The sequence below is a fragment of the Talpa europaea genome (assembly GCF_964194135.1).
Source record: "Talpa europaea genome assembly, chromosome: 14".
Lineage (NCBI taxonomy): Eukaryota > Metazoa > Chordata > Mammalia > Eulipotyphla > Talpidae > Talpa > Talpa europaea.
In genome coordinates this window covers 73,006,897-73,019,799 of record NC_140082.1, presented here as the reverse complement: position 1 = coordinate 73,019,799, position 12,903 = coordinate 73,006,897, and the positions used below count along the sequence as shown (strand labels likewise).

At 40.6% G+C, this 12,903-nt stretch overlaps 1 protein-coding gene across 1 annotated transcript in view; it reads right to left on the bottom strand.

Annotated features, from left to right (window-relative positions):
- Positions 1 to 332: 332 nt before the first annotated feature.
- ABCB10 (ATP binding cassette subfamily B member 10) overlaps positions 333 to 12,903 on the bottom strand; it is a gene marked incomplete at both ends in the record, with an annotated part of 30,228 nt that continues 17,657 nt past the window's right edge. Inside the window, 7 exons of the mRNA XM_084253571.1 lie at positions 333 to 564; positions 1,037 to 1,071; positions 3,006 to 3,049; positions 5,522 to 5,702; positions 7,634 to 7,713; positions 10,235 to 10,444; positions 11,582 to 11,677. Coding sequence (XP_084109697.1) covers positions 333 to 564; positions 1,037 to 1,071; positions 3,006 to 3,049; positions 5,522 to 5,702; positions 7,634 to 7,713; positions 10,235 to 10,444; positions 11,582 to 11,677 — 878 coding nt within the window. The remainder of the gene's footprint in view (positions 565 to 1,036; positions 1,072 to 3,005; positions 3,050 to 5,521; positions 5,703 to 7,633; positions 7,714 to 10,234; positions 10,445 to 11,581; positions 11,678 to 12,903) is intronic.

Here is a 12,903-nt window from a genome sequence, read left to right as displayed (position 1 = left end):
AGTTGTCATTTGACAATACCTTCAATCTATAACAGCAGGAAAAAGAAAGTGATGTGCTATTCTACATTACTTAAAATATTCCAAGATAAAAAGAAAGTACAAAACCTGAAAATAACTTCAGTGGTATAGACATTTAAAAAGTCATGATTATTAAAATGCTGAATAAAAAGGTCTTGAGGAAAGTATCTCAAAACAATTATTTTACACACTTGGGATAAAATAAGCATATTTCAAACAACTTGAAGTATGATTTACGGATTTCATATAATCTTTTTCTTTCTGTAATGCTGTTTTGCATTAAGGTCTCATTCAGTTTACCAGCAATTGCTCCTTTATGCTAAAATAAAACTTTGTTTGCCCATTAATTTTCTGTATGTCCCATCTGGTTTTGAAAGCAGTTCTTCATGCTTCCCATATTCAGTAATTTTTCCTTGGTCAAGAACAGCTACCACATTCGCATTCTTGATGGTGGAAAGGCGATGAGCAATAATTAACACTGTTCTTCCTTCCATTAGTCGATCTAGAGCTTCTTGTACAAGGTACTCATTTTCAGCATCCAATGCACTTAAACAGGAAAACCCATTGAGAAAGCAAAGATGTCAGTGTCATGTATACTGTATTTTCTGTTTCATATACAGTAGCCTATCATTGTCAGTGAATATTTACTATGATCGAAATTGCAACTTCTTCAGTCTCTCTCTATATTCTATATTATAATGTTACTGTAAAAAGGAATCTTGGGACCTCTGATTTCCACTGAACCACTGCAACATAAGCAGACAAGCATTCTGCATAGTTACTGATGAGAAAAATTAGGGATTCATCCCAAATGTATCTGAATTGGAACTAGAATCCTAAACTCATGACTCAGCCTGGCCACTGCCTCCCAACTGTCATTATCAATCCAAACTTGGTCACTTTAAAGTATAAGTGGGGAAGGCCTCTTCGGCTGTATCACTGAAGTACAAAATAACAAATTCTTATTAAGGAAGAAATTGGCTTAATACAATTACACATAGTATTAAGCTATCCTCACCTGGTTGCTTCATCTAGGAGAAGAATTTTGGGATTCTGAAGGAGGAAAAACATTAAAAAGAAAACATACTTTTGTTAGAAAAATACAAACTCTCAAAAAGAAATGAAGTGCTGATACTGTTAAGACACAAAATGTCACATGTTGTATGACTTGGTTTACATGAATGTCCAGAACATGCATGTCTATAGAGACAGAAAGCAAACTAGGGTCAGCTAGGGCTGCAGTCAATGGTGAGGTGTGTGTACATGACTGATAAAGAATATACAGTCTCTTTTTGGGGTGATGAAAAGATTTTTAATTATGGTGAATGGATGCACAACTCTGAATACACTAAAACCCTTGAATTATATACTTTAAGTGGACAAGTTGTATGGTATGTGGTCCTATAACAATAAAGCTGCTACAAAAAATAAAAAACTATTAAGTGTCTGATAAGCATGTAAAATAAGAGTTAGAGATGATTTTAAATCATCATCACTACACACTGGTCTACACTCAAAGTCCTGCTTATAGTTAGTTTGGTCAGGAATATCATAAACAGAGCAAAAATAAGAGTAAGCTCAGATATATAGATACAACGCATTAAATTTTAGCTTTGCCTAGAAATTGATCCACAAAAAATGAAAACATATGTCCACACCAAAATTTTTACACTATTCATAGCAGTACTATTCACAATAGTCTCAAACTAGAAAAAACCCAAATGCTCATCAACCAGTGAGTGGATCAACAAATTGTAGTCTACTCATACAAAGAAGTACCATTCAGCAACAGAAAGGAATGAAACAGTGATGTAAGTTACAACATGAAGAAAGCAGAAAGAGAGGCTGAAAGCATAAGACCGTATCTTGTCTAATTTCATACATCTGAAATGCCCAGAAAGGCAACTCTAGATAGACAGAAAGTAAATGAGTGGTCATCTGAAGTTAGAGGTAGGAATGGGGAAAGACTGCAAATGGATACAAGGGATCTTAATATGGTGTACCAGGAATGTTCAAAACTTGGTTTATATGATGGTTACACAACTCTAAATTTATATGGAAATGATGCTTCAATAAAGCTTTTTTTTTTCCAAAATCACTTACAAATCTGAAGAGTTGTTTTATAACAAAAGAGAAAGCTATGATTTCCTAAAAATCACAATGACTATAGCATTCAGCTAAAATGGCTTTTCCCTCTCCTCCCAGGAATTTTGGGTAAGTATTTCAAGTCTGTACTATTGGGTTTATTAGTTGATTTCAGATTATATAAATAAGCATAGCTGTACTGTTTTGATACTTTTATTTATTTATTTGTTTGTTTTTAAAGATTTATTTATTTATTTATTTACACAAGCACTGGGTACAGTCAGAAGTGCAGGAGGGTGAGAGAATTCACCAAAGCCAGAGCGGGGAACAGAGCAGGCAGAATGACGAAACACACTGCTGAGGGGAGCAGCGGGCTTGGCAGGAGAGGTCTGTCATGCCATGTGGGACCCTTGCCGGTGGACAGGGATCGAACCAGTGCTGCAGAGGCTGCGGGCAGCCTCACAGTCCAGTGCTCAACTACTGCGCCACCAGGGGAGGCCCTGATACTTTGATTTAATCAATACTTCACCAGTTATGGAGAAACTATGCTATGGAAGGTCCATGTGTTAAACTTTTCTCCCCTGTCAACCCCAGCACATTACTGGGCTCCTGATACGTAGTTAGTTCTTGTTAAACTGGGACAACATGCACTATGTGCTACTCATCTTCCACCAGAACTGGGAGGGACTTTATCCTCAGCATAGTTGTTAAAGAGCAAGGAGTGAAGAGTCTGAAGGACAAGGGTTCAAATCCCATCTTCAGCCAGAACTACCAACCATCCCTACCTTTTCTCTTCAAAAAAAGGTGGGGGGAGGGGAAAGAGGAAAATAGTGAATTACCTATTGTAAGGTCTCTAATTCAAACAATGACAAAAAAATCCAGCCAAGTGGCCTCAGACTTACCTTAAGCAGAGCACGGGCAATTGCAATCCGCTGTTTCTGGCCACCTGACAATAAAACAACACATGTTTTTTTAACTGAAAGCTTTAACATGTTATTGGTAATAGGTTTTTCTGATAGGCCATGTGGCCATTTCAAGGTAGCTTCTTCTAGAGTCAGGCACACCTGACATATATGGTAGAACAAAAACCTATTGTTTAAATATATCATCTTCTTACTTTCAAAATTAATAATAATAACTATTATTATAGCTATAATTTATTGAGGAGTTCCCATGTACCAGGCATTTTCTAAATGTATCACATGTATTGTCTCATTTAATCTTTTTTTAAACTCCTATGAAGTATATATCTTATAATTATTCTCCTTTTAAAGATGAAAAACTGAGACACAAAATAACCTGGCCAAGCTGGTGAGTGCCAGAGCCAAGGTCTTCAATGTAGCAAGGAGACCAGAAACTCAACATACTTAGAGGTTTCTTAACATGTGAAGTGGATGGGAGTAAAGGGTATCAGTGGTACCAGGATTTATGATTCTACTCTCCTGCCTAGGGGCACTATTCTTAAAACTTTCCATTCTCAATGTTTTTCTCTCCTTTTCCCTGCCCTAGGGAAAAACTGTGGACACATGAAACTGAAAGTAACAATAGAGTAAGTCCCTCTAAATGCCCCTCTCCTTTTTAAAGCCCAAACTCAAAGCCAGGGAACAAGCAAACTTGGGGGTGGGCAGAGGGGAGGTTCAGACAAAGTCTATGAAGGGAAACAGAACGTCGGAGATGACAGCCTTCCTCGGCTGAGTCTCACTCCACCCTTCACCTTTCCTCCAGGGGCCTACACTTCTAATTCACAACTGGCAAAGCCTCAGGGCGCAGTAGTCCAGACTCATTCCTGACTTAGTTTGTTTTGGAAAATTCAATTTCATTTTTTCTGATGAAAACATTCGCTTTTGGTTGATTTTATTGGTTGAACGTAATTATTAACGGTAATTAATATTGAACATCATATATTTCATCCTAAAACAAAAACTTCATCATTGACCAAAATGTGTGGTGTTGCTGAATGCTGCCCTCAAACCCCATGCTTCCAGCAAGGGGAGCCCTTTCTTTCTGAACATCTCTGGCAAGGGTGCCCCAGGGCTCTGAGGTTGGTCAGTAAAGCAGCCAAGTGAGTGCTTAAATCAGTGCTGAGAAACCCTCAGCGCTCAGTGGCACCCAGGAAGTACTGCTAGATATTCTTCCCCTCCCAAAAAGCAAGAGTGGACTGAAACCTTTGTTTAGTTCATTGTGAAATGGAACCTGAAATCCTGGTAGAGGGAAGAAGACACGCAGAATCTGCTCCAAGGGAGAAGTGGTGTGATTGTGGGACAGACAGGGAGTGCCAACCCAACGCCTCGATGGTTCTGGTGATGCCACAAGCAGCTCACACTGGTTCTGCCTTAGGACAGAAATGCTGCTTCAGAGATGCAGCAGCAGTTCCCTTCTATACAGCAATGCCTGACTACTTTCCGGAACTCCAAATCTATCAAAAACATGCTTTCACCTACTGCTCATAGTTTAAAAAATCATACACAATACACTGAAAACATTTCTATGTTAAATTTTCTGTGATCTAATTTAAAGTAAGAAGTTTAAAGTTGCAAATAAATACTGTTCTAGTCCAGCCAGCCAGGCTTCACTGAGACCTGGGGCCTCCGTGCTGGGCTCGGACATGTCCTGAGACAGAAATCATCATCAGGAAAGGAAGCATATTTCAATGTTTGTGATTAAAAAAAAACCCTGTGTTTAACCAAATATTTATTTCCCCGTAAGTTGTACTCATTGGTCCCACATCTGCGCTCTGAAGCAAAAAAAAAAAAAAAAAAAAAAAAAGTTAAATTAAATTAAAAGGTTCTCTGGCTCCTGAAAATACAGCACCCACAATTCACTATAAGCTAGATGTGCTCAGATATCACAGGGAACAGAATGTGCCTCAGGTCTGAGTCTTCCACTCCTCTAGAACAGGGCACAGCAAACAATGCTACAGGCTGATCTAAGAGTGGTTTTTATGTTTTAAAAGGGTTGTGACAGAGACCACAGGTGGCCCCTAAGACCTAAAATATGTGCTCTCTGGCTCTTTGTAGAAAAGTGTGTCAACCCCTGGTCTGACGTGTACAGTACAAACTGGGGGATAAAGAACTCTTTTGTTCTCAATTCTGTTCCTGAGTCACAGTCCCTGCTTTCCTGAACAAATCATTCTCATTTTCTACAATTTTCAAGGATTTCAAATCACAAAACACATCTTTTCTCAGATAAGAAAAAGGCTGCTGTGGCTGAGTACTACTCAATGGCACACTCAGTGGGAAATCAGGAACACCTTTAGGGTAGAAAGTGAAGGAAAGTGGGGGAGTTGTCCACATACAAAGGAGATTTTATAAAGTAGAAAAGCTAATTTCATAAACTCTAAGTACAAAAGTCTAATTATAAAATAATACTGCAATATGATCTGCCTGAAGAGTGTTTGCTACCAGCACTAAAAAGGTACCTGAAAGGAGAATGCCCTTTTCTCCAACCACAGTGTTGAATCCTTGAGGGAAATTTCGGATGAAAGCAGCTGCATTGGCTACATCAGCCACTTTCTCTATCTGCTCAGCAGTCACCAATGAAGGGTCATCTGCACCATAAGCAATGTTCTCAGCAATTGAGCACGAAAACAAAATTGGTTCCTGCAAAATGAAAATAAAATATATTTACTGAAAATTTCAGAACAGGTTTCAAATATATCTAATAAGATTCTTTCCCCAGTTTTTTTTTTTTTTTGGGAGGGGGGGGACTTCAGGTTTTTCTTGTTCTCTTCTGAGCTATCTAGAAGTGTAACCCAGCCTTGACCCTAGTCTTCTCAAGACGTCCACTGAAGACAGTTCCCAGGAAGATGCAGCTGCCTCACAACCTACCTCAGAAGGGCTAATAAAGAATCATAGTGACTGGACTAAACCTAGTGTGAAGCTCCCTGCCACTCTACCAGAATATCCACCCTAATAGCAGCACCAAGAAAAGATCTTACAGGGGATCAGGGCTGGCACCCCCTAAGGGATGGGAGCACAGACACTGATGATAGCTCAGAAAGAATGGAGGGGAAGGGGAACAAAAATCAGATACCCAAACCTCAACCAATTTTCTCTGACAAAAGAATAAAAAACAATCACTGTGTTGTTGGCTGCCGGTGTCACAGAGTTTCCTGAAGAGAAGATTGCCATGGAGGAAAATTATGACACGGAATCAACTAAGCCATAAACCTTATTCTTGTACTGTCCTTTCTTGACAGCAATTCTGGGGTGGGTCACTACACAGCAGCTTGGGAGAGCTGCTCAGTGCTGTGAGGGACCCTGAGCTCATGTTCCGTAACCTGCGACACAAATTCTGTGACATCTTTTTCTTGCATCTCTTTTCTAACTTCATTCCAGTAACTTAGAAGAAACCTAATGTTGCTTGTGCATGAATGACCTCAGTGTACTTCAGTTACATTCTTTTATTTGACTCAAAAAAGCACTAGTAGGTCTTGTTTGTGTAGTTTAGAGAAACCTCAGGTTGGAGAGATGAAATGCAACACAGGAACTTTAAGCAAAATAACTTGTGTGGGAGGAAAGTAAGCCACTATTGGGTGGTTTGATTAGCGCCTAATTCGGGCAGGGTGCTTTAATAGATCTCCAGGCTTTCAAACATTTGAACTATGATAAAATTTTTGATGTGCCATTTCAGTTTTCAGTAGCAAATGTGTGCATAGAGGATCTTATTAAAATTGAGATGTATTTGAGTGACTTAAAATCAAATATATCTAGTATGTACAGTGGAGCTTTATACAGTACTTATATTAAATGATTATGCTGTTCCCAAAGATGTATTTTCTTCATTCCCTATAAATTCACCCAATAGACTTGTTAAAATGTTATAGACTTGTTAAAAAAATTCATGTTTACGGGGCCTCCCTTGTGGTATAAGGGGTTAAGTCTCAGCACTATGAAGCTATCAGCAGCCACTGCAGCACGAGTTTGATCCCCATCCAGGGAGCTGACCCACAAGGCATCTTGTCTCGCCAGCTGCTCCCAGTGTATTTCAGTAGATCTGACTGTTCTGCTCCCTACCCTGTCTCTGATTAATCCTCTTACCCCCTGCACCTCTGACCTACACCCCAGTTCTTTTATGCATAAATAAATAAAAATAAATCTTCTTTAAAAAGGAAAATATTGTCATCAACCTCTAGAAGTGTAACCCAGCCTTGACCCCAGAGTCAAGCCACTACATTCCATTAATATCTGCCTTGAAATCGTCAGCCTCTTTTCAAAGAGATCCTGATTTTTGCCATAGCCTTTGCTTGCTTATCCCTGAAACCCATTATGCAAAGCAATAGACTGTGACTAGTAATGAAAATGGAATTTCTGAAGAGTCAATAGAAGCTGAAAAGTTATATCATTTTTTTCCCCATTCTCACGTCCTAGCTTTTGATTAAAAAGTCAATGTATCAACTAGTTAAAGTGTATAAGGTTTTTAGGAACAGCACTATTTACCAACCCAAGCAATCTGCCATGTGAGATTGACAAGACAATTGATAAAAAGCAATTTAAAACGAAAGTTTAATAAAAACAGAATCCTCTCGTACCTGACTCACTGTCCCAATCTTCGATCTCAGCCAGACGGGATTTAGTTGGCGGATATCATGGCCATCAAGACTGATAGTTCCTTGTAAAGAGAAAATGAAAGTCACTGAGCGTCCCGGGGCCCATGACTAATGTAAAGACAGAAAGAATCTGGCAGGCAGGCTCCAGACTCAGCTTTTTAAAGATACTCAAAATCTCTAAACAGAAACTAAAACAACATATCTCACAGACTCTCTAGATCTACTCACTTCCTCAGTGGTTAGATGACTAGCCCCTCTAGTTCATCCATCCAGCCCTGGCTCCTTCATCCAGAGGTTGCAGACAGCTTCCCAGACTCAGAATCCACAAAGGTGCACCAATGCAAAGCTCTGATTCAGGACTTAGAGGGGAGAGGGGCAAGCCACAAGGTGTCACTTGCTGACACAAACACTGGAAGAAGGGACACAGTCTGAAACTGAACCCATGACAGTGACTGCCTAATTCTCCAATTCGCTGACCACGTCACCACTGGCAGCTACCTTGAAGACCTGGTAAAGTTCTGCATGGTGTGCTGAAAGTCCAACCCCACCAAAGATCATTAAATACTTTCATAACTCCTTAAAATACCCCTCCCTGTATGCACTTAGTTGGAGGAGAATTTGTTACATGCAACTAAGCATCTCATCGATATTGGGGCAGAGATTCTAAATAATTAGATGTAGCCAATAAAATTAATTCTGCACAGTGAGGGAACTCAACAATGTCTGGTGATGATGATGATGACTAACAAAGGGAAAGCCATGTCTTCTCAGTGAGTGGTGTGAATTATACAAGCCAGTTGTAAACCTTCATACACTGGGAAAAACCTGAGCTCTTTGACCTTGAAAGTATAAGCTGTTCTACAGTACATGGGCAGGAATTTAAATGTAGTTTCTTTTCCTCTTAATTTATTCACTGTGATGAAGAAATGAGGGATTTGATATTTTGACTTGATTTGCATCCACCTAGCTAGGATTTTTCTTTTTTTAAACCAAAAAGAAGTTGATAATCCATCTATATCTCTTGTACACATAGAAGAAACCAAATAAAACTTAGTAACTCAGCAAAAAACTTAAGCCACCACTTTAAATATCTTAGCAAAGGATGTTGGGGCAGGAGGGACAGTTATGGGAGGTCATCAGGAAAGGCACAGCATTAGTAGATTTAAGTTGCTGCTCTCCACACTGGTAAAAGTTAAAGAGATTAGGTCTTCCTGTAGAAATTTTTAAAATGCAGATTTAGAGCAAATAGAGTGAATTAAGACAGTGATTCCACAGACAGTGTAATAGCACCCATTTTAACATAGTGATTCTATGGTCAGATCTGCAAGTCAAATAATTACTCAGCACATAATCAGCTGTCATTGGTTTAACCAAAAAGCACACATACAAAAACCATAAGCCATTCTATTTAGACTTCTGTTTTGATTTTTACTAACAGATGTTTACTTGCTGGGAAATATCATTATTTTCTCAACTCAAAATAAAATATCACATATGGAATACCTACTCTAGGGTCTGACATAAAGAAGGATATAAATGTTGTAACTATAGGTGGTAAAGGATATTAACCAGACAATATTGTGGTTAGTATTTTGCAATATATACATGTATCAAATGAAATTAACATGTTATCAATCAATTATATCTCAACAAAAAAAGGGTATAAGTGGGCCTCTCTGGTGGCACAAGGGGTTAAGATGCAACTTATGAAGCTATCCTCAGCCACTGCAGCATGAATTGGATCCCCAGCCAGGAAGCAACCCACATGGTGCAGCAGACCTCTCCTGTCTCGCCCGCTGCTCCCCTCAGCAGTGTACTGCAGTCAATCTGCCTGTTCTGCTCCCCACTCTGTTTGTGGTGAATCCTCTCACCCCCCACACCTTTGGCCTATACCCCAGTTCTTGTATGGATGGATAAATAAATCTAAAAAAAAAAAGGGTATAAGTGAAACAAAGTGTCCTCTGCTTTAAAAAATGCTATAATACAGTTAAGAATAAAGTAAATATCAAGAAAAGAAAGATTCATAAAAAAAATCCTTACTCCCCAAAACAGCTTCCATGGAACAATCATACAGAGGTGAATCATTGGTGTTCAAATACCCGTTTTCACACTAACCACAGAGCACTTCGCAGGTACAAGCAGTCAGAGGGCTCCAGGAGCAACTATGGTTCCTGCATAGGCTCAGCAGCTGAAGCTCCTGACACTTAGTCCCTGGTACCGGTCATGGGTGGCAGTGCCAGGAGGCACCTTCTTATAGCCACTGAGCAGCCTGGCCTGTCTCCCTCCTAGTAGGAGGGCATCAGGGACACCAGCATAGGAAATGGGTAGGGGGGATTCAGGAGGTACTCTAGACTTGAAGAGGTGAGACATGAAATAGACAAAATGCCTAACAGACCTCCAATATGAGCTGTCATAGTTCTAAAAGTGACACCTTTGTTTAAGGGATTTTCTTTCCTGGGAACAAGCCCTCTGGCATTCAGAGCTCTCACACTACAAGGTCTTTGCACAATGAGATCCCATCCCAGAGCACAAGAGTAGAGGCTCAGGAGCGCTCTCTAGCCCCACATAGGGCAAACTACTCACCAGAAACTGGGTCATACAATCTCAGGAGGAGGGAAACCACTGTTGATTTGCCAGAACCACTTGGGCCAACCAGTGCTGTGACTGATCCTGATGGGATCGAAAGGCTGAAGTTCTGGAATATGGACAGCTCTGGGCGAGCCGGATAGGCAAAATGCACGTTCTTAAACTCCAAAGCACCTTGGAAGCTTTTCTCGCTTAAGATGACCCCCTCTGGAATATAAACAGATTAGTATTAACTTAATGCAGGATCAAACTCACGGTTCTCCCACATAGACAGACAGCACCACCATGGCTGTCCTGGAGTCTGAGCCCCTACTGGCTGAGCAGGGAAAGGACTTTGTGTGATGCCTAATGGTGCCTGCTCTGCAAATACACAGTCTTGTGTGATCTCCCAGACATGAGAGGTAGAAATGACTGCCCAAGTTTTACTGACAGGACACTGAGGCTCAGAGACTACAACTGCCCAAGCGAGCAAGTAATGGAGTTAGTATCCACCCCTGCAGCTGTCTGGCTTCAAACCCAGTCACATTCTCCCTGTAGTTGTCTTGGTCCAGGGTTTTCCTTATTCACTCTAAATAAATGTTCTGAGAGAATGATGATAAATAGGTGGGCACTGCACATCGGCCATGGAGCTAGAGGGGTCAAAGGTATGTTCTAGTGTCCTGGTATTACCTTGCTGCTGAGTTAAGAGAATTGTTCAATCTTTCTCAACTGAGCTTATTTCTTATACAGCCTATCACAATGGAGAATATACTGGGCTTTTATTTAACTAACCTGGCCTAACCGAAAAAGTCCCAGGGGTCAGTAGATGGGAGTGGATACTGCTCACCACTACACTTCTCCTGGGCCCTCATTGGCCCAGGCTTGTACTGGCTTCCTGGGAAATAGCTGATAAAAGAGTTGGCTCTACCCAATTAGTACTGGCACCCCTCACTCCATACCCCAAGCCAAGAAATGTTGAGGCTTTATAGTGTGATCCCTCTTCCTTTCCTCCTATGCCTGGCAGCAGTGCAAAATCACTAGGGAAAATAAATTAGCTTGACTGGCCAGGGTCCCTCCTATTTCCACCCCTTGGCTGTGCTCATTTCTGCCTTGCTGCAGTGGTAACACAGCACCGACAGGGAGGTAAACAGTGGACAGGACACTGTGCTTCCAGCCTCCACACTTCCCAGGATCTCTTTGGCTACAGCAACATCCCAGCAGCAGTCCTTCCTCTGATGACCGTTCCCCTGCCAAGGATGATGCCCTTGTCATGCTCATCCTTCCCAGGGAGAGCAAGGAGCTGTCTAGCTGCCCAAAGTCACATTTGTTTAGCCCCAGAAAAGACGAAACCAATTTCAGGCCTACCATTGAAGGGAAGCTCAGGCTCTCGCTCAATGAGCTCCCAGAGGCGTCCCCCGGCACCCAGTCCTTTCATCAACTCCGAGTAGAAGGAGCTCAGACCTGAGGATGAGAAGCAATGCCACAGCATGCATCACTGGCTCCAGGAAATGGCTATCTGTTACTGTAATCCCTCAGGAACAATAACAGTAACTTGCTTTTAATAAAATTTGTTATTTTCAAGAAAGGATTTAAGACAGCTACTTAGAAACTATTCAGAATTCCCTCTGCCTCATACCTTTATTTAAATTTTTTAAATTATTTAAAATTTAAATTATTTTAAATTATTTAAAAATTTTTTAAAATTATTTAAATTGTCTTCATCTTTTCCTCCTCCAATTTCTCGATTTCTGCTAAGTATTTAATGTTTGATCAGGAGATTTGTAAACAAATAGTCATAGGAATCAACCATCAAATTGAAATCACAAAGTTACAGAGAAAGTCTACTTAGTCAAAATTATAAGTAAAAATGCTATGCTTGTCCCATACTTTGAAAGAATATAAAATACTATAATAGCTATTTTAAATTCATATCCACAAAATCAAACCTCCCCTTCAGGCACTCAATGAATATAACTTTCACTAGGCTGGAAGCTGAAAAGTCACTTGATAAAGTGAAATATTCTACCTCTATTCTTTAATGGGTTTGACCTTTTAAGATCCCATATACAAGTGCTATCATATAGTTCCTGTCTTCACCTTTTTTTTTTTTTTTTTTTTTTAATAGAGGCATGCTTTATTTATTTGTTTGCTGGTTTTGTTTGTTTGTTTTGTTTATACATGCACTGGGTACAGTCAGAAGCGCGGGAGGGTGAGAGAATTCACCAGAGCCAGAGCGGGGAGCAGAGCAGGCAGAAGGACCGAAGTACACTGCTGAGGGGAGCAGCGGGCGGCAGGAGAGGTCTGCGCGCCATGTGGGACCCTCCTCCGGTGGCCGGGGAGCAGCTGGGGATCGAACCGGCGCCGCAGAGGCCACGGGCAGTTTTGCAACCCAGCGCTCAACCGCTGCGCCACCGGGGAAGCCCCTGTCTTCACCTTTTGGACCCATCTCGCTTAACATAATGTGTTCAAGGCCCATTCATGTTTCCAGCAGTAAGTCACCTTTGAACTATGATTTAATTAATGACATGAAACTGACCCATTTCATCAGCCTGAACATATGCATGTAACACTTTCCTTCAGTAAAGATACTGAAAAAATGCAATGCAAATATGTCTCCTAAGATATATTTGTGCATTATTTATAGATATTTGTGCAAGATACAGTGGATTCAAACCTTCAAGTTGAAT